The following is a 25,000-nucleotide window of genomic DNA, read 5'->3' on the forward strand; positions in this document are numbered from 1 at the left end:
CGCTGATGACAGTGGAGGCACACGATCTGGCGGATAGGCACAGTCAGAGCATAGTCCCAGTATATACTGAGGGAGAGAGAGAGCAAGGGAGAGAGAGGGAGAGGGAAAGAGAGAGAGAGGGAGAGCGAGGGAGAGAGGAAGAGAGAGAGAGCGAGGGAGAGAGAGAGGGAGAGGGAGAGAGAGGGAGGGAGGAGGAGAGAGAGAGCGAGGGAGAGGGGAAGAGAGAGGGAGAGAGGGAAAGAGAGAGAGAGGGAGAGGAGAGAGAGAGAGAGAGGGAGAGAGAGAGGGAAAGAGAAAGAGAGAGAGAGAGGGAGAAAGCAACAGGAATGGAGAATGGAGGGGAGAGGCAGAGAGATATTTTAGTGATTTTATTATTTAATTTAGTGTTTATTATTTAAATATCAGTTTCTTTATAAGTTTACATTTCTGTCCTCTACAGTCACAGTGTATACCATGGATACTCAAATCTGGACCTCAAATCCAAATCCAGCCCTGGTTTTCTTTTCCCCCTTGGTAACTAACGAGGCAATTAGTGCTACTGATTGGCCAGACTCTCTTCACACCTGACTCCCAGGGAAAGGGAGGGTGGAACACCAGCAGCTCTAGGACCCTGAGGGCCGTGATTCGAGCGGCGCTGCGTTCGGAATCGTGTGGGCGGGGCCAGCACCTGTTCTCCAGGTGGCAGTCTCCCAGCGTTCCGTTGATCAGCTGATTTGGGGTCCACTTGAGGGTGAGGTTCTCCCCCGCCTGGTGGAGAGAGAGGTACCCCCGCAAAACCTCCATGTCCTTCTTCTGCAGAGAGAGAGAGAGAGAGAGAGAGCAACAGCAGAAGCAGGAGAGAGACAGAGGGAGAGAGAGGGAGGAAGAGAGAGAGAGAGAGAGAGGGAGAGAGAGGGATTATTTTATTATTATTATTATTATTATTATTGTTATTATATAGCCTACTCGCTGTGGCCATTACCACACTGTTAATTGCATTGTTGTCGTTACCACAATGTTGTTTGTATTTCACTGTCGTTTGTATTCCTATTCCTGTTTGTGTGCGTACGCTTTGGCAATAAGTACAAACGCATTTCATGCCAATAAAGCATTTTTTGAATTTGAATTTGAATTTGAGAGAGGGAGAGAGGGAAAGACGAGGCAGAAACGAGGGAGAGGTGATGTACAGTACGGAGCAGCTGAAATACGGCCGCCCCCCGCGCGCGGGGTGGGGAGGCCCGGCGGCTGCCGCAGGATTTAACCGCCCCGGCTTCACGCCGAAACTCAAATTAGGAATAAATTTCCCCCTCTCCCAGCAGGGCTGGCTCATTCACAGTATCGACTGCGAGAACCGCCGTCCGTCAAAGCAAAGCTGCCAGCCAGCAGCTGAGCTCAGCATATCCGCTTCCAAACAACCGCGCCGAGGAGACAGTCAGTCAGTCGCCGGATTTATTACCACTGCTCTCCGCGCGCGTCTACGCCATAATCGCCCCGCCCCGCCCCCCCGTCAACATCACTAACAATCCTGCCATTGACCGCGCTGGTATCATACCTGTATCCGTAGAAACAGGGTGAGAGAGGAGGAGGGCAGAGAGAGAAAGGGAGCGAGAGAATAAGGGAGGGAGCAGGAAGAGGAGAGCGTTTCCTGTTTCTTGTTTCCCGGCTCACACTTCTCCTGTTCTCAGTCAGTGAAATGGGCCATGGTCTATTAATCACAGTCTGATTAATATTCATGATTACAGAAGCTGATTAATATTCATAACTCCCCCAGGTCTGCTGGTATGGATTTCTGCTAGAGGGGGGGGTGGAGGGTCACTGACCCGGGTTTAAGCTGTAAGGGGGGTCACTGGGGGGTCAGATTGAAGCAGCCCACACACAAGCATGTGTGGATCCTGTATGGTTGTGCACATACTTCTACTCTGTGTTTCACCTCACTCTGTGTGTGCAGGTCTACCTGTGTATGTGTGAGAGTGTGTGAGTGTGTGTGCATGCAGTATGTGTGTGAGTGTGTGCGTGTGTGTGTGCATGCTGCATGTGTGTGTGTGTATGCATGCTGTGTGTGTGTATGGATGCATGCTGTATGTGTGTGTGTGTATGCATGCTGTGTGTGTGTGTGTGTATGGATGCATGCTGTATGTGTGTGTGTGTGTGTGTGTGTGTGTGTGAGTGTGTGTGCATGCGGTATGTGTGTGTGTGTGAGTATGAGTGCATGCAGTATGTGTGTGAGTGTGTGTGTGTGTGTGTGCTGTATGTGTGTGTGTGCATGCATGCTGTATGTGTGTGTGTGTATGCATGCTGTGTGTGTGTGTGTGTGAGTGTGTGTGTTCTGGCTCACCGGCTGCACCAGCACGTTGTTCTTGCCGTAGAGCAGGTGCGTTCGTGAGTTCTGGTGCAGCGACTCCACGTATTCACGCGCCGACGCAGCGAACCTGTCCTCCGACATGCTGCCGCTGGACTGCCGCTTCCGGATCTGGGAGGAGAGGAAACGCCGTTACAACGTCACAGCAACGTCACAGCAACGTCACAGCAACATAACAATAATGCCACATGAATACAAAGACAACTTCACATAAAGATAACAACAACATCACAGCAAAATAATGACAACGTCTCAGCAACGTAACAACAATGTTACAGCAACATAATGACAACACCACGTCAACATTACAACAACGTCACAGCAACATAACGACGTCATAGCAACATAACGACAACAATAGCAATGTGTGTCAACATCACATCAATATCATAACAACATGACATGAAGGAGGTGAAGCAGGGCAGGCTGGGGCAGCGCAGGACGGGGCGGGGTAGGGTAGGACGGGACAGGGCAGGGCAGGGTGGGCAGGGCAGGGGCGGGTGGGGCGGGGGGGGTGGGGCCAGGGTGGGGGCGTTGGGGCGGAGGGGAGCAGGGCAGGGTGGGGCGGGGTGGGGCAGGGCGAGGCAGGGGCAGGGTGGGGCGGGTGGGGGGGGGCAGGGGGGCAGGGCAGGGTGGAGCAGGGCGAGCAGGGCGGGCAGGGGCAGGGTGGGGCGGGGCAGGGCGGGGCAGGGCAGGGTGGGGCGGGGTGGGGCAGGGCGGGGCAGGGCAGGGTGGAGCAGGGCGAAGCAGGGCGAGGCAGGGCAGGGTGGGGCGGGGCAGGGCGGGGCAGGGCATTCTCACCCCCAGGGCGGGCCTCCTGCTGGGCGAGGGGTCCTGGCCCCGGTGGGCCCCGTGGATCCGGTGTCTCTGGACCAGCTCATTGGCTGACGGGTCGGTCCAGAAGTGATCCGAGGTTTTTAACTTGGTGTACTCCAGCGCACAAGGCCCAACTGAGGAGGGAGGGGCGAGGAGACAAAGACAGAAAAGAACGAGAGAGAGAGAGAGAGAGAGAGAGAGAGTGAGAGAGGGAGAGACGGAGGATAGGAGTGAGAAGTATGCAAGGTGGAAACAAAGATTATAGCCACACCAAACATACGGGGCCTATTTTTCCCCCAAATCCTTATTGCAATTATAATTTTTATTGCAAAGACAACAACAACAATAACATCATTAAACGATTATTATATTAGAAGACATTTTAAGAGGTCCATTGCAGGTGCATTCCACATCTCCCAGAAGTGTGTTGCAGTTGTGTTGAAGGTGCGTTACAGGTATGTTGCAGGTGCGTAAGAGGTGAGTTGTAGATGCTTTACAGGTGCATTACAGGTGCATTATAGCTGTGTTATAGATGCATTATAGATGCGTTATAGATGCATAATAGGTGCGTTATAGGTGAATTATAGATGTGTTATGGGTGCGTTGTAGGTGTGTTCAGGGGGAGAGGAGAATGACTCACCCAGCAGAGCTGCCAGGATGGGACCACAGACCAAGTCGTGCATCAGAGCTTCCTTCTCGTAGTACTGACTGCAGAGAGACGACAGACCAACACTCAGTACAGACACCTCACCCCCCTGCACAGAGCAACACTCAGTACAGACACCTCACCCCCCTGCACAGAGCAACACTCAGTACAGACACCTCACCCCCCTGCACAGACCAACACTCAGTACAGACACCTCATCCCCTGCAGACCAACACTCAGTACAGACACCTCAGCGCCTGAACAGACCAACACTCAGTACAGACACCTCACCCGCACAGAGCAACACTCATACAGACACTCACCCCTACACAGAGCAACACTCAGTACGACACCTCACCCCTGACAGACCAACACTCAGTACAGACACCTCACCCCCTGCACAGACCAACACTCAGTACAGACACCTCACCCCCGCACAGAGCAACACTCAGTGCAGACACCTCACCCCCGCACAGAGCAACACTCAGTACAGACACCTCACCCCCCTGCCCAGAGCAACACTCACCACAAATACATCACCACCACCCCCTACATTCGACTTCAATAGTGGTGTGTTGGTCTTGAACAATTCGTTCTTTTTTGAACAAATTTTTTTTGGGTGAACAAAACGTACTGACTCGCCTCCCAAAGATTTATTCGTTTTGGCTCAGCTCTCAGTTAAGTTGCGAACTTACAATTTGCTGAAGCTGCAGCTACTCTTATTTAACTCTCACTTTCACCACTGGGCTGTGTGCTAGCAATTAGCCAACGACAGCACTGATCCACCTGAACGGGGTGCGCTCTCTGCGTCACCGCATGACTCTCGTCACTATAAAACCAAAGACAATAAACTATCAAAATGTAAGCGACTGGTATATGCCTAAAGGGATGTTTTAGCATTTGCACTGTAGGCATTGCAAATACTATCCGTGTCATTAAGTAAATGATGTTACATCGCTTGTGTGCTACGGTGCTGGAGCGGAAGCCCTTCACACCGGTCTTTTGTTTGTTTCGTTCAATTCGTTCAAAGTTCAAAAGACTCAAATGAACAAGATGAACTGAATGTGCTCAATGCACTGAATGACTCAAATGAACAAAATGAACTGAATGTATTGAATGACTCAAATGAACAAAATGTACCGAATGTATTAAATGACTCAAATGAACAAAATGTACCGAATGTATTAAATGACTCAAATGAACAAAATGTACCGAATGTATTGAATGACTCGAATGAAATGTACTGATGGTGCTGAAACTGTGCTTAAACAGTGCTATGACAGCATATTCTCCTCATTTGATAAAAACGAATGATATAATATCAACGGATTATAGCAATTAAATTAAACTTATTTGTGATCGATATTAAGTCATTACACGATTTTAGACTTAACTACAAGTCTTTATGTCAACAACAACAAATCAAGAGAATAGAAATATATGAATATAAATTATGGATCAAATCAGAGTTTAAAATATAATAAAGGTAGCCTATTGCAAGATCAACAAATGAGAAATTACAGTCAAGAAAAGTGATAATAATATGAATAGAGAATAATTTAAATAAATACATAAATAGGAAAATAAACAAAACAAAAATACAAAACCCCTCTGGGACTTCAGTTGGTTATAACTATGTAGGTTACATAGCCGATATATTTTACATACTGAGTAACTTGCAAATTGGCATTTAAGAAGACCAGCTGTCTAACTTTTTATGCAACTATACACAGCCGGGACCTCGTCAGTCATCACCACCGATAGCCTTTCATTACAGTTTCATACTGTATCTACCAGTTAGCCCCGCCCACTTTCCCAGAGTCCCAGGCAACGCAGGAAGATTAGGACTGATATTGGAGAATCAACGTTGTAACAGCTGCTGAAAATGTTCAAGTGCAATAGTTGTAAACTGTGCTTAGCAGTAACTTCTGTTGAGATAGTCATTGAACTAAGGGTGAATTCACACCGTGAAGCTGTGCGAGGGAAAGACGTTGCACTGACTCAAGCTGTTAGCCTCGGTGGTTAAAGAGCACACGTTCTTTTGAAGGGGAAGCTTTATCTCGTAGCATCTAGGCAGGAGAAAACAGACACAGACTCTTCGAATTGTTGTGCTGCACTGTTGAGAGCACCTGCATTTTGTCAGGAGCCGTAAATGTAAGTGTAATCTGAGCTAGAGCCAGAGAGGGAGGACTAAAAAGTGAATACTATATTCGGCAAGTGAATGTTTTATTGATGTTCAAGTAAGCAAAAAATAACTTATAAATAACAACACGAAAACCCTGAAAGTGCAGTACAGGGGCAGTTGTGGTTTGGGTGGAGTTGGGGGTGAGTACAGGGGCAGTTGTGGTTTGGGTGGAGTTGGGGGTGAGTACAGGGGCAGTTGTTGGTGTTGGGTAGGAGTGTGGTTGGGTGAGTGGTGAGAGGGCAGTTGTGGTTTGGGTGGAGTTGGGGGTGAGTACAGGGGCAGTTGTGGTTTGGGTGGAGTTGGGGGTGAGTACAGGGGCAGTTGTGGTTTGGGTGGAGTAGGGGGTGAGTACAGGGGCAGTTGTGGTTTGGGTGGAGTGGGGGTGAGTACAGGCAGTTGTGGTTTGGTGGAGTAGGGGTGATAGGCTACTGCTGGTTATGGATTGTCACAATGTTCTGGTAGACTGCTTGTCAGAACTTTCAGAGAGCCGTCCGCACCCAGATGTGCTTTATGGCCTGGGCGAGAGGGGGCAGGGCCGCCCAGTGCTTCAGCCGCGGCGATCCTGCGCCGCCGGCATGCCTGAGCTGAGCTCTGCATCCTCCTGAGAGAGAGAGGGGGAGAGAGAGAGAGAGAGAGAGGGATACAGAGAGAGAGGAAGAGAGGGAGACAGAGAGAGACAGAGAGAGAGAAAGAGAGAGAGAGAGAGAGAGAGACAGAGAGGGAGAGAGAGAGAAAGAGAGAGAAAGAGAGACTATACACATCACATCCTGCATATACAGTACAATTCAACAGCGACAGCTGGAACTGAACAGGCTGCATTATCTTTAACACCAGCAGGTGGCAGCATGCCTCAGAGTCTGAATCAGAGTTACCAGGTGAGGTGTGTCACACGGCAAGAGTTTAGGTGACAAGTCCTAAAAGCATTTTCTCGTATTAAGATTAAGCAAGAAAATAATAATGCACGTATAGTCTTTTTTTTTCAAATGTATAAGTAGGAAAAATTCCTTTTGTTGCAAAGTGTTTCGTTTCTGACATGGTGTCTCTGTTCTGTATGGATGTACTTCAATTTCTCTTCTGATTGGCAGCCTGCCACTAGAATGAGTCAGTCTTGATTGGTTAAAATGGAAAAAACCTTATGCTCCACATGACTAATACAAAATATTCCTGTACTGGGAGCATGAGGACACTGTTTCTTTTAGGATAAAACTCTTTCTTTGGTTCCTTACATATACTACAATGATTAATAAATGACAAATTTATGGTGGACACAAGGCCATAGACTCACACTGCAGACAGACTCACTTTTAGATCAAACTACAGCAAAACGTTTCATGCAGCGGCACAAGAACTATCCTTAGCTGTCGTTCATGAGCTCATCAATAAACTTAGCTAAAATATCAGGCCGCGTGAATGAATGGGCTATTTAAACTAAGAACAGAAGGCCAGGAACAAATCTGTCCTTCCTGGAACAGGGTCCCCACGCCTTTCCTCTGTCCTTTTCAAATGAGGACGTCACTCAGTACAGTGGGCGGGACTTCCTGTTTGTGACGCGGAAGCTTCCTGAGTGCAGGAAAGGGCCTCTCGGAGTAGCTCATTCAGATCTGCAGCAGACGGCCTCTACGGGCCCAGGACCTAATCCATTCACTTAGAGAACAGCCCCAGAGCTCGCGTAATCTACACCAAACACAACCGCTCGCCGTCACGATAGCTTTACGTTAGCATTTCACTCGGACAAACGGCCGCGTTAAAGTGCGCGTCGAAAGGCCGCGCGCTGGCATTTTCACGTTCGCCCCCGAGCTCCGTCCGTTCCTGCTCTGTCCGGATAACTCGACAGCAGCCGGATAACCCGATTAAACACGAAACCTGTCTGCCCAATTAGTCCTGCTCACCGGTGAGGGCGTCGGGCTCTGACCGCGACCAATCGCATTTCAGACCTTCAGAAAACGCCACGTCAAACCCAAACCCAAACGCAGTCAGCCAATGAGAAGCAGCAAAGCTCTGAGGAGTGGGGTGATGGTGTTGGGTTAGATGTTGGTGACAGTGATGGTGTTGGGTTAGTTTTCAATGATAGTGGTGGTGTTGGTGTCGCATTAGTTGTTAGTGATAGTGATGATGTTGGTGTTGGGTTAGTTGTTAGTGATAGTGATGGTGTTGGGTTAGTTGTTGGTGAGTGTGATGGTGTGGGGTTAGTTGTTGGTGATGATGTTGGTGTTAGGTTAGTTGTTAATGATAGTGATGGTGATGGGTTAGTTGTTGGTGATAGTGATGGTGTTGGGTTAGTTGTTGGTGATGGTGATGGTGTTGGTGAAAGTTGTTGGTGAGAGTGATGGTGTTGGTGTGAGTATTGGGTTAGTTGTTGGTGATAGTGATGGTGCAGGTGTTGTGTTAGTTGTTAGTGACAGTGATGGTGTTGGGTTAGTTGTTGGCAATAGTGATGGTGTTGGGTTAGTTGTTAGTCATGGTGTTGGGTTAGATGTTGGTGATAGTGATGGTGTTGGGTTAGTTGTTAGTGATAGTGATGGTGTTGGGTTAGTTGTTGGCGATAGTGATGGTGTTGGGTTAGTTGTTACTAATAGTAATGGTGTTGGGTTAGATTTTGGCGATAGTGATGGTGTTGGGTTAGAACTTGGCGATAGTGGTGGTGATGGTGCTGGGTTAGTTGTTGGCGATAGTGATGGTGCAGGCGTAGGTGTTGGGTTGGTAGTTAGTGATAGTGATGGTGCAGGCGTAGGTGTTGGGTTAGTAGTTAGTGATAGTGATGGTGCAGGCGTAGGTGTTGGGTTAGTAGTTAGTGATAGTGATGGTGCAGGCGTAGGTGTTGGGTTAGTAGTTAGTGATAGTGATGGTGCAGGCGTAGGTGTTGGGTTAGTAGTTAGTGACAGTGATGGTGCTGGTGCTCGTGTGGGCGTGGCCTCAGACCTGGTGGCCTCGGCTTGCTGCTGCAGCTGCTCCTGCACCTTGCGGCACACCTCCCCCACTGTCTCATTCACCTTCCCCATCTTAGTGAAGAGAGCAGCGATCTTATCGCTGCGCAGAAAACCCGCAGCCCGTCGCTTCAGCATGTGCCCCAGACAGGCCTCAATCGTACCTGCAGAGCAGAGAGAGAAAGGGGGGCGTGGAGGGAGGGAGGGAGGGAGAGAGAGAATAAGGGAAAGAGGGAGAGAGGAAAGGGAGAGGGAGAGTGCTGTAGTTATTTTCAAAACTTCGGATTCTTTTATTAAAGAAAATTGTTCCCAGGTAATTTTCATCCCTCTGCAGTACAATCACTACAAGAGGAAACAATTAACTTTCATAAAAAAGTACCGCAATACAATTTTCTACAGGTCTGTGTGGACTAGTTTACATTCCATGTCCAGAAAAGAAAACAAAATCTAGACAAAATGAAGGTATAATCTATAACATACCGACAATTACAATAAAAAATAATATTCATCATCATAATAATGATCAGAGGCAGTTCAAAATAGACAGCGTGACTCATAATACAGCACATCATCATATCAACACATTACATTCCACAGTAACACAATGCACAATTATGCAATACTCTTATGTAAGAGAGGGACCCATCTCTCATAAAAATAAACCTTGCCAGAAGCCATACCACCATGCACCCTGCTCCTGCTGAATGGCTAAAGCTAAGCGTGGGCTTGGTTAGTACTTGGATGGGAGACCTCCAGGGAAAACCAAGTTGCTGTGGGAAATGATGTTGGTGGGCCGGTAGGGGGCAATCTTCCCTCTGGTTGAACAAACCCCAATGCCCCAGTGCTGTGATGGGGACACTGTGCTGTAGGAGACACCGTCTCTCGGATGTAATAATAAACCGAGGTCCTGATTCTTTAAAGGTCACATGACACTCATCAAAAAAAATGCAGGGGGTCTCCGTGTGTCCTGGCTGAATCTCAACCTGCAGCCTAATCATCATCTGATTTAGTTAGCTAAAAAAATATTCTCTCACTCTGCACCGCAGTTGATGTGTGGTGAGCGTTCTGGCGCAAAATGGCTGCCGTGTATCACCCAGGTGGGGGTGCTACACGTCAGTGGTGGTCGAGGCGAGTATCCCCCCTCATTGCCGTAAAGCGCTTTGAGGGTGAGAAAAGCGCGATATAAACGCAAGGAGTTATTACCATCGTTATAAATTCATCCCCCCGTACTATTAATCTGCATGTTCATTTTTCAATTTAAAATAGTCCTTAAAGTCTCATAATTAACAGCGGATGTGGAGAATCTGCCTCAGCTGGAAAGCAAAAGCCTTTCCTCTCTCCAGTGTTTGGGGTGCCCACGGGCGTATGCCCCCCCCTGCGTGAAGCAGCGAAGCTTTCGCACTGCGGTCACCGCCGGCAACATAATTCACCCTGAGCCGTCTGAGGACCTGTGAAATATTTAAGGTGGGGGGGAGGGGGAGGAGGAGAACAAGCCTGTTGCCGCCGACGACGCCTCGACGTGGCGTTCCTCGGAGCACGGCTCCTGCATATTTTATGAGGAGGACGACAGCCGGGCGAAGCTCCATTAAACACCCGCCCCCGTCGGAAGGTAAAACCGAATTAGGGAGTTATGGCCCCCCTCCCTCCCCCCTCCCTCCCCCCCCCTCCGGTAGAGACACGGCTTCGTTCTGGAGGAGGTGGCGGCTAGGCGCGGGAGCCGAGCAGGGGTAGCCGAAACAATTAAAGCGAAGCAATAAAAAATGATATCATCCTTTCTGCCGTTTGAGAGAGCCTGAGATTTACGCTCGGCGAGCGCCTGAGTGGCACTGCGATCCTTCAGCGTGATAAACACTGCGTGCTGCTCTGAAGCACTGCGGTAGGGACAGGGTGTGTGTGTGTGTGTGTGAGAGAGAGAGAGAGAGAGAGTGTGTGTGTGTGTGTGAGAGAGAGTGAGTGTGTGTGTGTGTGTGTGTGCGTGTGTGTGTGTGAGAGAGAGTGTGTGAGAGTGTGTGTGTGAGAGAGAGTGAGTGTGTGAGAGTGTGTGTGAGAGAGAGTGAGTGTATGTGTGTGTGTGTGTCAGAGAGAGAGGGAGTGGCACTGCGATCCTTCAGCGTGATAAACACTGCGGTAGGGACACGCTGTGTGTGTGTGTGTGTGAGAGAGTGTGTGTGTGTGTGTGTGTGTGAGAGAGAGAGAGTGTGTGAGTGTGTGTGTGAGAGAGAGAGTGTGTGAGAGTGTGTGTGAGAGAGAGTGGGTGTGGTGAGAGAGGTGTGTGTGAGAGTGGTGAGTGATGTGTGAGAGAGTGTGTGTGTGTGTGGGGTGAGAGAGAGTGTGTGGGTGTGTGTGAGAGAGAGGTGTGTGTGTGTGTGTGTGAGAAGTGTGTGTGTGTGGTGTGGAGAGAGTGTGTGTGTGGTGTGTGAGTGTTGTGGTGGTGTGTGGTGTGTGAGGAGTGATGTGTGTGTGTGTGTGTGGTGGGGAGAGAGAGTGTGTGTGTGTGTGTGTGTGAGAGAGTTGTGTGTGTGAGAGGAGTGAGTGTGTGTGGTGAGAGTGTGTGGTGTGTGTGTGAGAGAGAGTAGTGTGAGAGAGAGTGTGTGGTGTGTGTGTGAGAGAGAGTGAGTGTGTGTGAGTGTGTGTGTGTAGAGAGAGGTGTGTGTGTGTGTGTGAAGTGTGTGTGTGTGTGAGAGAGAGAGGAGTGTGTGTGGTGAGAGGTGTGTGTGGAGAGAGAGTGAGTGTGTGTGTGTGTGTGTGTGTGGTGTGAGAGAGAGTGTGTGTGTGTGTGAGAGAGAGGTGTGTAGGGAGACTGCGTGCCTTGTGTGATAAACACTGCATGCTGCTCTGAAGCACTGCGGTAGGGAGAGAGAGTGTGTGTGTGTGTGTGTGTGTGTGTGAGAGAGTGAGTGTATGTGTGTGTGAGAGAGAGAGTGAGTGTGTGTGTGTGTGAGAGAGAGAGTGAGTGTGTGTGTGTGTGAGAGAGAGAGTGTGTGTGAGTGTGTGTGTGAGAGAGAGTGAGTGTATGTGTTTGTGAGAGAGTGTGTGTGTGTGTGTGTGTGTGTGCACTGTGAGCTGTTGTCACACACAGAGCCTATATTTAAGCCCCCCAGGCCAGCCGGTGGCAGCAACAGATCAGAATCAGAGGGAATAACTGCCTGCAGAAAAACAGCGTTTAGCACCTTATATAAGCCTGCAGCCTCTCCAGTGTGGCCCTATAACCTGCTCACGCTCTCTTTCTCTCTCTCTCTCTCTCTCTCTCTCTCTCTCTCTCTCTCTCTCTCTCTCTCTCTCTCTCACACACACTCACAACACACACAATCACAAAGTCACACACATGCACTCTCACACACAAACACACACACTCAAACACACGCACATGCACACACACAACATACATACACTCACAACATACGCGCACTTTAGAACAAACATACACTCACACAACAATACAACATACGCAAACACGTACACACACATTCACATACAGCACACAAACACACGACATACACAGACATATATTTATCTACTTATCCACGCATTTCTTACTGTACATATTGTAAATGGAGTAAGTATAACAATTACATGATATAGTCACACACTATACATTTGATGTCACATCAACATGCTATTCAATGAACTGTTTTAATGACTGATGTCCATTTTCCTGTGTACCTTCTGAACATACGGATACTTTCACTGAATATACGCCATTCGCTCACACAATGAGAACAAGCATCCTCTGATTAAAGATGTGCCTACCAATGAGGTAAATTACACTTGTCTCTGCGAACAAGTGTGTCATCAAAACCAAAAGTGTTCCTGAACAATTTTGAGCTGGGGTGCCTAACCCAGGGAGAGAGTCTCCATTCAGCAAATGGCGACAACGCTGAGCAGCATCACTAATGTTTGCTGCAGTCACAGTTAAAAGTCTTCACTCTGCAGGAAAAGGCATCTGTGTCGTGCGGGTCTCTGTCAAAGCAAATGGAGGTTATGAAGCCCTGGGCTAGTGCAGTGCTAACGCTAACGCTAACGCAGACCGAGGGGCTGAAGCACAGGGGGCACCGAGGCATCCGTCTCCCTTTAGCCCGTTAGCTCGTTAGCTCGTTAGCGCGAGCCACTTAATTAAAACTGGGTGGCATTTGAGAGAAGGCGTGTTGTTTGGAGGGGGGGGGGGGGACGTTAGAGGGACGTTAATCCCCATCATCCATCCGAGCGGCCGACGGGCGTCACCGGCGCACTCGACCGGCTCCTCCGACAGCACGTGGCGCGATGAGTCACGCTAATTGACAGAAATGAACTGTGTTACAGAGTGACTCGCTGTCGGCGAGGGACGGGGGGGGATGCTGTCTGACTCATCGGCCCCACCCCACCCTTGTGATCGCTGCACGCTCCAGATCCCCAATCCCTGTGCAGGGGGGGAGGGGGTGCTGTCTTTTTTTTTTTTTGGGTTTCGTCGCTCTGAAGATCTTGTAATATACTGCGTACACACGGGACGGCGTCCGCTGGCTGAGCTGTGATTACCTTCTCTGAGGCCTTTTCCGTTTCACATCTTCAAGCCTGACAGCGCACAATCAGAAACACGGCCAAGGAATAGCCGGCTCTATCTCGCTCGCTCTTTTCAAGAACAGGGTATAAAAAACGGTTTAACTCCACGCACCGGCTACGTGTCATGTCACTTCCCAGCCCGGCCGTTTGAAGAGGAGAGAGAGGCAGACACAGACAGTCTCCTCTGTGATCTGCGATGTAGAGACAAGGCCGTGGTCTTCGGTGGGAGGTCTTTAAAGTCGCGCTGTGTGCAGCTCAAACGCCTCACCGCTGCAGCCGAGGCTAATGAGTTTGCCCCGGCTGGCCGCTCGGTTGTGTAACGCCTTCCCCACGTCCCCTCTCTCCGCCCTGCACGGCTCTCAGCAACCGGGCCTGGTCATTAAACAGCACCTCCTCCCAACACACTGCCCAAACACAACACCCAACACACCACCCAAACACAGTACCCAACACCGCCCAAACACCACCCAACACCACCCAAACACCACCCAAACACACTACCCAACACCGCCCAAACACACTACCCAACACACCACCCAAACACCACCCAACACACCACCCAAACACCACCCAAACACCGCCCAAACACACTACCCAACACCGCCCAAACACCACCCAACACACCACCCAAACACACTACCCAACACCGCCCAAACACCACCCAACACACCACCCAAACACCGCCCAAACACCACCCAACACCACCCAACACACCGCCCAAACACCACCCAAACACCGCCCAAACACACCGCCCAAACAGCCAGGCTTCTCCACATTACAACACCACCCAAACACCGCCCAAACACCACACAAACAGCCTGGAGCATCCACATAACACCACCCAAACACCACCCAAACAGCCTGACTAATACGCATTAGAACACCACCCAAACAGCCTGGCTCTTTCACATTAGAACACCACCCAAACACCACCCAAACAGCCAGGCTTGTCCTCATTACAACACCACTCAAACAGCCTGACTCATCCACATTATAACAACACCCAAACACCACCCGAACAGCCTGACTAATACGCATTAGAACATCACCCAAATAGCCTGGCTCTTTCACATTACAACACCACTGAAACACCCTGACTCATCCTCATTACAACACCACCCAAACAGCCTGGCTTCTCCAACACCACCCAAACAGCCTGGCTTCTCCACATTACAACACCACCCAAACAGCCTGGCTTCTCCAACACCACCCAAACAGCCTGGCTTCTCCACATTACAACACCACCCAAACAGCTTGAATCTTCCATTCATAATGTGATTAGTATTCACTGATCCAGCGAGGAGAACAGGAATCCTCCCTCACACAACACTACCAGCAGCTTTTCTCCCTTTTTTTAAGCAAAAGAAGGTTTTTTTTTAATTAAAACTGATTTCCAGGAATATCAGGTCTCTCAGCACCAATGCCTTCTGCTCATTGCACTGATCGAGATGATCAGTCTTAGACTAATCCCTTTAGGAAGAGCAACAATGCAGTTAAGCTCACAACAAGCACTGTTATGGAGAGATAGATTTCTTTTTCCACCCAGACACAACCGAAAGATCTCGGCGCAGGCTAAATGCTTGTAACATAACTGCACCGCATGTAAGCATGCACATCTTACATATCCTTACATATTCTATATCCTGTGCATTAACACAGTGAGATGCGCAGTTATTGGCAAAGTCATTGAAATGAGCCAGAGCCATCGACTCCGATGCCCACGGGCACAGAACAAACTGCGGCTTGAATAATTGCTCGAATTTTAGCAGAAAACGCAGAAATGATTTTCCATTAGTGGCATACGCGAGAGAACAGCTGCCAAGGCTCGAGGGCAGGGCTCTAAGTAGAGTTTAAATGTCAGCTGACTCTTATGCGTTCGCCGTGCTAATGGAGACAACATCCTGCACAGATCTAATAACAAAGACCAGAGCCACACAGTACTGACGCAGTCTCTCTCTCTCTCTCCCTCTCTCCCTCTCTTTCTCACTCACTCTCTCTCTTTATCCCTCTCTTTATCTCTCCATCTCTCTCTCTCTTTCTCCCGCTCTCCTGCTCTCCCGCTCTCCCTCTCTCCCTCTGTTTCTCTCTCCCTCTCTCCCTCTCTTTCTCACTCACTCTCTCTCTTTATCCCTCTCTTTATCTCTCCATCTCTCTCTCTCTTTCTCCCGCTCTCCCTCTCTCCCTCTCTTTCTCCCGCTCTCCCTCTCTTTCTCACTCACTCTCTCTCTTTATCCCTCTCTCTTTCTCTCCATCTCTCTCTCTCTTTCTCTCCATCTCTCTCTCTCGTTCTCCCGCTCTCTCTCTCTCCCTCTCTCTCTCTCTCCCTCTCTTTCTCTCTCCATCCTCTCTCCTGCTTAACGGTCCTGATGTATGGACTTGTATATTAGTAAGTTTAGCGCTCTGTGATTAAATATCGATTCCCTTTCCCAGCCCCCCAATCTTATGTCAAAAAAAAACAAAAGGGGAAAAAGAGGTTTTATCTAAACTGGGAGCTTCTGCTGGGGGGGACGGACAGCAGTCACGAAATCAATGCTATCACTCTCACTCTGTCACTCTCCCCACACTTTGAGAGAAGTTTATTATCTTTCTCATTGATCGTAGGCCTGACTGCTTTGGGACATCATGCACACACACACACACACACGCACATGCACAAACACACGCACACACACATACATATATACACGCGCACACATATATATATGTAACATGCACAAACATAAATACACACGCATACACACATGCGCGCTCATGTGCACACACACACACACACACAGGCACACTCACACAGACAAAAAAAACAGGAAATGGTGCTCCAATGGCTTTTCTTATTGTTTAAACCTGGTCCCTCTAGAGACCGCCCTGTTCATCAACAGATACTTTGGTGAACTGGATCGATAAAACCCACGCGCTGTACGCCGCACAGCCCCCTCACAGTGAGGGCCAGATCTGGGCGGCAGAGGGCTACGCTGGCCTGCTGATCCCTGTGGCTGATCCCTGTGGTGATTAGAGAGCAGTGTGAGGGTGGGAACAGCAGCACCCTGCAAACACCCCCTCCTAATGGCCCCCTTCCAGAGTCCCCATCGGAAGCTAATGCACACAACACGGCTGTGCTTCCTCAGCCTGAGATCACGTGTGTTTGTGTGTGTGTGTGTGTGCGTGTGTTGTGTGTGTTTGTGTGCGTGCACGTCTGTGTGTTTGTGTGTGCGTGGGTGTTTGTGTGCGTGTGTCTGTGTGTGTGTGTTTGTGTGTGAACGTATGCATGAGTGTCTGCATGTTCATTTCTGTGTCTATATGGATCCATGCGCAAGTGTTAGCATGTGTGGGTGGAGGTGCAGTCGTGTCCCATATGGATTGGACAGAATCCAGGTTGTGCTATTGTCTATGATGGGCAGGAACCAGACAAACTCCTATATGCATCTGCAGTTTAACTTTTCTAGTGAACCGTTTCTGATGCGTTTTACAGCCCTGCTGCAGTTGGTCCTCCTCAGCCCAGGTGGCAGCACACACACAAGCCCCCTGAGGAACCGTTAAGCTCCAAAGGCCAGGGAGACAGTGGGAGACCAGCTTCCCCCTGCAGGAGCTCTGCTAATCCCATCGATCGCTCCCAGAGCTGCTGTTATCCATGAAGCAGCATCAGCGACCTGCTGAGAACAAGAGCTCCATGCTGTACTGTGCATGTGAATGTGTGTGCATGAGTGTGTGTGTGTGCATGTGTGTGCATGTGTGTGCATTTGTGTGTGTGTGTACGCGTTTGTGTGCATGCGCATGTGTGTGTGCGTGTGCGTGCGTGTGAGTGTGCGTGTGTGTGTGTGAGAAAGTGACAGTGACATAGCTCACGTGTCTGTGTGAGCGCAGCTTGTTGGCATAGCAACAGGCTCTAATCTATAGCATACCTGATGCTTCTCTTGGGTTACTGGTGACTTCTTGCTCTTGGCGCCCCAATAAAATTACTCTATGTACAACACAGTAGAACAGTGCTAAAACTACACAACCCATAATGCTTGGCAAGAGACACAAGAGTGTGAAAACTGCGCTGCCCTCAATACTAAGCTGATGCGACAGTGTGTCTGTACAGGAGCCGAACGTGAATCATTTATTCCGAGGATGTGTCGTCTCCATGACACCAGCCGCGTGAGCAAAGAAGCCAAATCACCGGTGACCTCGAGATGATGTCACACTTCCACCGGCGGCACACCTGCACTTTGGCTGCCCTCGTCTGGCGGGCAGCGAGCCCCCCCCCCCCCACACCCCCCCTCCGAAACAAAGCTCTCCTGACTACAGTCGCTCTGTTCGCCCGCTCTAATCTCCCATAATCCCGCCTGCCCGCCCACGCCACGCAGACGTGGTTACACCTCTCCGCTTAACGCACCGCGAAAGACTGACGCACGGGGTCTGAGTTTCACACGCCGTTAAACCGATCCCCCCCCCACCCCCCACCCCCAACCGTCGCTGGGGTTCAGGAGCGCGTCCCGGGTGGGGAGGGGGGTGCGTGTGTGGGGGGGACCTGGCCTGTTACCCGCACAGCCGAGGCCAGGACTACGCACAGCCAGTCCCCACGCCGCGTGGCGAAAGCGGCATTTTTCCCCCAGATACGGTTGCCGCGCGCTTTCCCGGACGCGTTGGTGTGTCGGCACACGGGCGGCGGGGTGAGATTCAAAAACAGGCACTTACCGCACCGTTTGTTTGGTAATTAAATCATAATTACTCAACGCCGCTGCGGACGCTGAAAGGAAAGCGTGAAAAGGTTCAGCCGAGCTCCTGTACTGAACTCCGGGTCATTCTGAACGCAAAGCCAACAGGCACGAGGTCTGTTTGTCTGCCTGTCTGCCTGTCTGCCTGTCTGCCTGTCTGCCTGTCTGTCTCAGCACACTGAGCAACACTGTGAACACTCAGTGAGCAATCAATCAATTTTATTTTTATAAAACACTCTTCATTCTAAAGCTGTCTCAGGGCACTGAACAATGAAAGCCCAAAGCAGGCGAAATTCAGTCAGTTATACTGTGGACATAAATAAATAAATAAATAAACAAATAAATAAATAAATTAACGAATGAATAAATGAATGAATGAATGAATAAATGAATGCTGAAAGAGGAGAGACCGTGTTTGTGCAGCAGAACAGGAAATGGAGGAAGTCACATGATTTCCTCAGCAGAAGGGACAGTGCGAGGCCCCACCCCCTGCACTGAGGAGGAGCCCTCTGCCCCCCCTGCCCTGGGAAGGGACGGGGGCAGGAAGGGAGGCAGGGCAGAGTTTCACAGGGCAGAATGGTCGCTGAGCTACTCTGACCTCTCCACTCCAGGAGAGGCCTTGAGGATCAACCGGTTCTGCAGATTTACACAGATTTACACAGATTTACACAGCTCATCACCCAGACAGAGTGCGAATGCTCCCAAAAGCCCTTTAACCCTGTGCAGAGGAGCACAGAGCAGCACAGAGCAGCACAGAGCAGCACAGAGGAGCAGAGAAGAGCGCAGAGGAGCGCAGAGGAGCAGAGGAGCAGAGAGGAGCAGAGAGGAGCAGAGAGGAGCAGAGAGGAGCGCAGAGGAGCAGAGGAGCAGAGAGGAGCAGAGAGGAGCTGAGAGGAGGACAGAGAAGCAGAGAGGAGCAGAGAGGAGCGCAGAGGAGCAGAGGAGCAGAGAGGAGCTGAGGAGCAGAGAGGAGCGCAGAGGAGCAGAGGAGCAGAGAGGAGCAGAGAGGAGCTCGGTGAACACTGTGCAGAGGAGCATGGAGCAGCGATAATATCTCATTAAAGCGCTGCAGGTGAGCAGCGCAGTAGATAAGGAGCAGCCTCAGCTCCGGCCTCCGGAAGGCTGCTCTGTGGCTGCTCTCGCCGATGTGCGCACGCATCGCTAGAGACCCCGTCCCCGCGGGCTGCAGTGATTACCGCCGCATTCACGCAAACGAGGCGTCCAAATCTCTACAAGCGAAGCGTTACCGTCGCGCCACCGTTCGGGCCCCCCCTTTTCACACTAAAATATTTAAGCAGCAATTGCACCCCCCACACCGACCGAAAAATCACTTCAGCCTTCGCCCACCCACGCTAATGCTCGCACTTGGAAGGATTCCATAATGAATCATAAACATGCAAGTTCCAAAATCCCTCTCGCGGTGGGCAAGGGAGCACGGCGCAGACTAGCCGGGCAGCCTGCTCCGGGCGAAACTTTAGATTTTAAAATGTCACGGCGTAATCGTTCAGATTGGAATAAAATAAAACGTCTGAGAATGGTAATTTAGTATAGTGCTGTGTTCAAAAAACATTATTATATAAATTATTCAAGAGCAAAAGTGAGCATTTGACTCACTGTGCTGAGGTCAGTTTATGCCTGTATAATGGACCCCCCTTATGAAAAAGAATACTTAAAATAAAAATACAAACACACACACGCACACACACACACAAACACAGACACACATGCGCACACACACATGCGCACACACACAAACACAGACACACGTGCACACACACACAAGTACACACACACACAAACACAGACACACATGCGCACACAAACAAACATACACAAACAAGCACCTACACACAAACACACACACACAGAAACACAGACAAACAAACATGCACACACATACACAAATACGTGCACACACACACACATGCACCCATACAAGCGCGCACACACACACATACACACACACACACACACACAAACACGCACCCACACACATACACAAACACGCACACACACACACACACACACACACACACGCAGGTGCTTGACATGGGGATACACTGATAAGAGCAATCACAGCAGTTATCTTCCAGTGCTTCTGTGACTAATGTGTGAGCGTCACAAAGCACGGGAGACGGCAGCACTGCGTGTTCCACAGGAGAGGGGGCGAGCTGGACGGGACGAAACACAAAGAACACAGACGAGGTCAAGAGTAGAGTACAAACCCTGCATAAACCTACACACAATACAAACCCTGCATTCACCCTACGAACACCCTGTACTGTATAAACCCTGCATTCACCCTATGAACACCCTGTACTGTATAAACCCTGCATTCACCCTATGAGCACCCTGTACTGTATAAACCCTGCATTCACCCTATGAGTACCCTGTACTGTATAAACCCTGCATTCACCCTATGAACACCCTGTACTGTATAAACCCTGCATTCACCCTATGAACACCCTGTACTGTATAAACCCTGCATTCACCCTATGAGCACCCTGTACTGTATAAACCCTGCATTCACCCTATGAACACCCTGTACTGTATAAACCCTGCATTCACCCTATGAGCACCCTGTACTGTATAAACCCTGCATTCACCCTATGAGCACCCTGTACTGTATAAACCCTGCATTCACCCTATGAACACCCTGTACTGTATAAACCCTGCATTCACCCTATGAACACCCTGTACTGTATAAACCCTGCATTCACCCTATGAGCACCCTGTACTGTATAAACCCTGCATTCACCCTATGAACACCCTGTACTGTATAAACCCTGCATTCACCCTATGAGTACCCTGTACTGTATAAACCCTGCATTCACCCTATGAGCACCCTGTACTGTATAAACCCTGCATTCACCCTATGAACACCCTGTCTGTATAAACCCTGCATTCACCCTATGAGCACCCTGTACTGTATAAACCCTGCATTCACCCTATGAGCACCCTGTACTGTATAAACCCTGCATTCACCCTATGAACACCCTGTACTGTATAAACCCTGCATTCACCTATGAACACCCTGTACTGTATAAACCCTGCATTCACCCTATGAACACCCTGTACTGTATAAACCCTGCATTCACCCTATGAACACCCTGTACTGTATAAACCCTGCATTCACCCTATGAACACCCTGTACTGTATAAACCCTGCATTCACCCTATGAACACCCTGTACTGTATAAACCCTGCATTCACCCTATGAGCACCCTGTACTGTATAAACCCTGCATTCACCCTATGAACACCCTGTACTGTATAAACCCTGCATTCACCCTATGAACACCCTGTACTGTATAAACCCTGCATTCACCCTATGACACCCTGTACTGTATAAACCCTGCATTCACCCTATGAACACCCTGTACTGTATAAACCCTGCATTCACCCTATGAACACCCTGTACTGTATAAACCCTGCATTCACCCTATGAACACCCTGTACTGTATAAACCCTGCATTCACCCTATGAACACCCTGTACTGTATAAACCCTGCATTCACCCTATGAACACCCTGTACTGTATAAACCCTGCATTCACCCTATGAACACCCTGTACTGCACACGCAGAGCAGGAAGCTGCCATTACAGGGATGGCAGAATGGCTCACAGACTCAGTGAATGGTTCACAGAAAAAGCGAATGGCTCACAGAAAGAGAAAATAGCTCACAGACACAATGCATGGCTCACAGACAGAGCGAGTGGCTCACAGACGCACTGATATTGTTCCTTTCTTAGAGTCGTGACGGCTGAGGCTGCTGCCCCTCCCCCACTCGCACGCCCCCGCACCAAGAGCTGCTTGGAGCAGGATTCCCCTCCACCCACACACTGCTCCTGCTCTCCTCACAGTCCTCTCCAATACACGCACACGCACACACTCACACACACACATACACTAATACACACATACACACACACACTGCTTCTGCTCTCCTCACAGTCCTCTCCAATACACGCACACGCACACACTCACACACACACGTACACTAATACACACATACACACACACACTGCTCCTGCTCTCCTCACAGTCCTCTCCAATACACGCACACGCACACACTCACACACACACGTACACTAATACACACATACACACACACACTGCTCCTGCTCTCCTCACAGTCCTCTCCAATACACACACACACACACACACACACACACACTGCTCTCCTCACAATCCTCTCCAATACACGCACACACTCATACACACACACACACACACACACACTCCCACACACATACACACACTTACATACACACACGCATGCACACTCACACACACACACACACATACATGCACACACGCTACGGTCCTCACAAAGATACTTAGAGAGTCTTTGCTGGCCGCACCAGGTGCGAATATTCACAAACCGAACCAAATCCATCATCTGAAAGAATCCGCATCAAAACAAACAATCCCCTCTCTCGCCCCTCTCTCGTTTCGCCTCCCTCCTCTCTCAGGAAGACCGGGAAACGAGAGACGACTAAGAATGTGCTAATTAAGCGGCGCAGAACGCCGGCCAAAATGCAGCGCGCCCGTCGCTAACGAAGCTGGGGCGCTCGTTCAAGTTCATTAGCGAATGTTCCGCAATTAACAAGGCCCACCCACGGGGGAAGGGGGTGGTGGTGGGGGGGGGGGCGGGCAGCCGAGCGGCGGCAGAGCTGACATCACCGCGGTTCATTAGCATACGACCTTTCACCCCTCGGCGACAGAGCCGCAGGAAACGGCCCCGGTTCCGGCGCTCGGCTCGTCGCTCCGCTGCCGTGAGTCACGGCCCGCGCTCCCGCCGCGGCTCGCGAGGCGTCTGCGTCACCCCGAGCGACGGGCGGTAAAATTCCACCGGCGGGTCCCCCCCCCCGATCGGCAGCGGAAACGAGCTGCTCTCGGCTCTCGGGGAACTCGCCGCCGCACGTCCGGGGAAGACGCCCCGTATCGGGTGGAAACCCACGCAGCAATCTGCAGGAACAATAACCAGGCTGAGCAAGAGCAGCTCTACCAATCACAGAGCTGCTCCTATAGTGATACCGGGGCGGCACCAATCACGGACCTGAAGCTGTCTAACAGGACGCACAACGCATCTATGGAATAATATTTAAATCAGTGTCTTCAGGCGCATCAGGCTTAGCCCCGATCGCCGATCGTCGACCGCAGTTGCAGTCAGGTTGCACCAATCACTGACCTTCTACAATAGTTCTGCTCAGGCTGCAAATTCCCAGAGCTTCTAACACAATCCTATCCTGTACCAATCAGAGAGCTGCTAACACAATCCTATTCTGCACCAATCAGAGAGCTGCTAACACAATCCTATCCTGGACCAATCAGAGAGCTGCTAACACAATCCTATTCTGCACCAATCACAGAGCTGCTAACACAATCCTATTCTGCACCAATCACAGAGCTGCTAACACAATCCTATTCTGCACCAATCACAGAGCTGCTAACACAATCCTATTCTGCACCAATCACAGAGCTGCAAACACAATCCTATCCAGCACCCTATCCATCCATCTTGTCTTATCTTATAGGCAGCCATATCAACATGCACCTTGCTCCTGCCGAAAGGCTGAAGCTAAGCAAAGTGTGGGCTTGGCTTGTACTGGGATGGGAGACCACCTGGAAAAATTAAATAGCTGCAGGAAGTGGTGTTGGTGGGCCAGCAGGGGGTGATCTTCCATCTGGCTGGATAATCCCCAAAGCCCTAGTGCAGTGATGGGGACACTGTGTCGTAGGAGATGCCGTCTTTCAGATGAGACAGTTAAGCCGAGGTCCTGACTCATTAAAGACCCCATGACACTCATCACAAAGAGCAGGGTGTTCCCTGGTGTCCTGGCTAAATTCCCAACCTGGCTCTCTCAACCGGGCCATTCACTCTTCTTCTGATTTAATTGGCCAAAAATTGATCTCTCCCTCTCCACCTCAGCTGACGGCCGGTGAGCGTCCTGGCGCAAAATGGCTGCCGTGCCCAGGTGGGTGCTACACGTTGGTGGTGGTTGAGGAGAGTTTTCCTCTCATTAATGTAAAGCACTTTGCGCATCTGGAAAAGTGCAATATAAATGCAATGATTCATTCATTCATTCATTCTATCCAGTCTATCACCAATCACAGAGCTGCTAACACAATAATACCGTGACCCAATCACAGACCTGCTAACACAATCCTATCCTGTACCCATCACAGAGCTGCGAACACAATCACAAAGCTGCAAACATAATCACACTCTGCACCAATCACAAAGCTGCTAACACAGTCACATTGCACCAATCACAAATCACCGACCACAACTGCGCACAGCCTGGACCAACGATACAGCTGCTACCACAGTCACATTCAGTGACATTACTGTCCAATCCATCCCGGTGTTCCTCATCACATCTATTTTTCAATGACACAATCACGCTCAATGACCAATGAGAACGCTCAGCTATGGACACAAAGCCAATCAAACGGGCCGAACATGAGCATACGGGTGGTATGCGACACACGGGGAAGCAGGAGTAATTAGAGCCGTGCTCAGGCCCTGTCCCACTGCCTCCTTAACACAGCTGTGCTCAGGCCCTGTCCCACTGCCCCATTAACACAGCCGTGCTCAGGCCCTGTCCCACTGCCCCATTAACACAGCTGTGCTCAGGCCCTGTCCCACTGCCCCATTAACACAGCCGTGCTCAGGCCCTGTCCCACTGCCCCATTAACACAGCCGTGCTCAGGCCCTGTCCCACTGCCCCATTAACACAGCTGTGCTCAGGCCCTGTCCCACTGCCCCATTAACACAGCCGTGCTCAGGCCCTGTCCCACTGCTTCCTTAACACAGCCGTGCTCAGGCCCTGTCCCACTGCCTCCTTAACACAGCC

General features: G+C 50.2%; 1 protein-coding gene across 1 annotated transcript in view; it reads right to left on the minus strand.

Moving 5' to 3' along the window:
- The window catches only part of sgsm2 (small G protein signaling modulator 2), a 52,982-nt gene that overhangs the window by 16,837 nt on the left and 11,145 nt on the right, over positions 1 to 25,000 (minus strand). Inside the window, exons 3-9 of the mRNA XM_064303257.1 lie at positions 8,905 to 9,073; positions 6,483 to 6,586; positions 3,795 to 3,938; positions 3,140 to 3,288; positions 2,315 to 2,449; positions 668 to 792; positions 1 to 66 (exon numbers count right to left, since the gene is read on the minus strand). The exon at positions 1 to 66 is cut by the window's left edge and continues 2 nt beyond it. Coding sequence (XP_064159327.1) covers positions 1 to 66; positions 668 to 792; positions 2,315 to 2,449; positions 3,140 to 3,288; positions 3,795 to 3,938; positions 6,483 to 6,586; positions 8,905 to 9,073 — 892 coding nt within the window. The remainder of the gene's footprint in view (positions 67 to 667; positions 793 to 2,314; positions 2,450 to 3,139; positions 3,289 to 3,794; positions 3,939 to 6,482; positions 6,587 to 8,904; positions 9,074 to 25,000) is intronic.

Source organism: Anguilla rostrata, chromosome 12 (assembly GCF_018555375.3).
Source record: "Anguilla rostrata isolate EN2019 chromosome 12, ASM1855537v3, whole genome shotgun sequence".
Taxonomy (NCBI): Eukaryota; Metazoa; Chordata; class Actinopteri; order Anguilliformes; family Anguillidae; genus Anguilla; species Anguilla rostrata.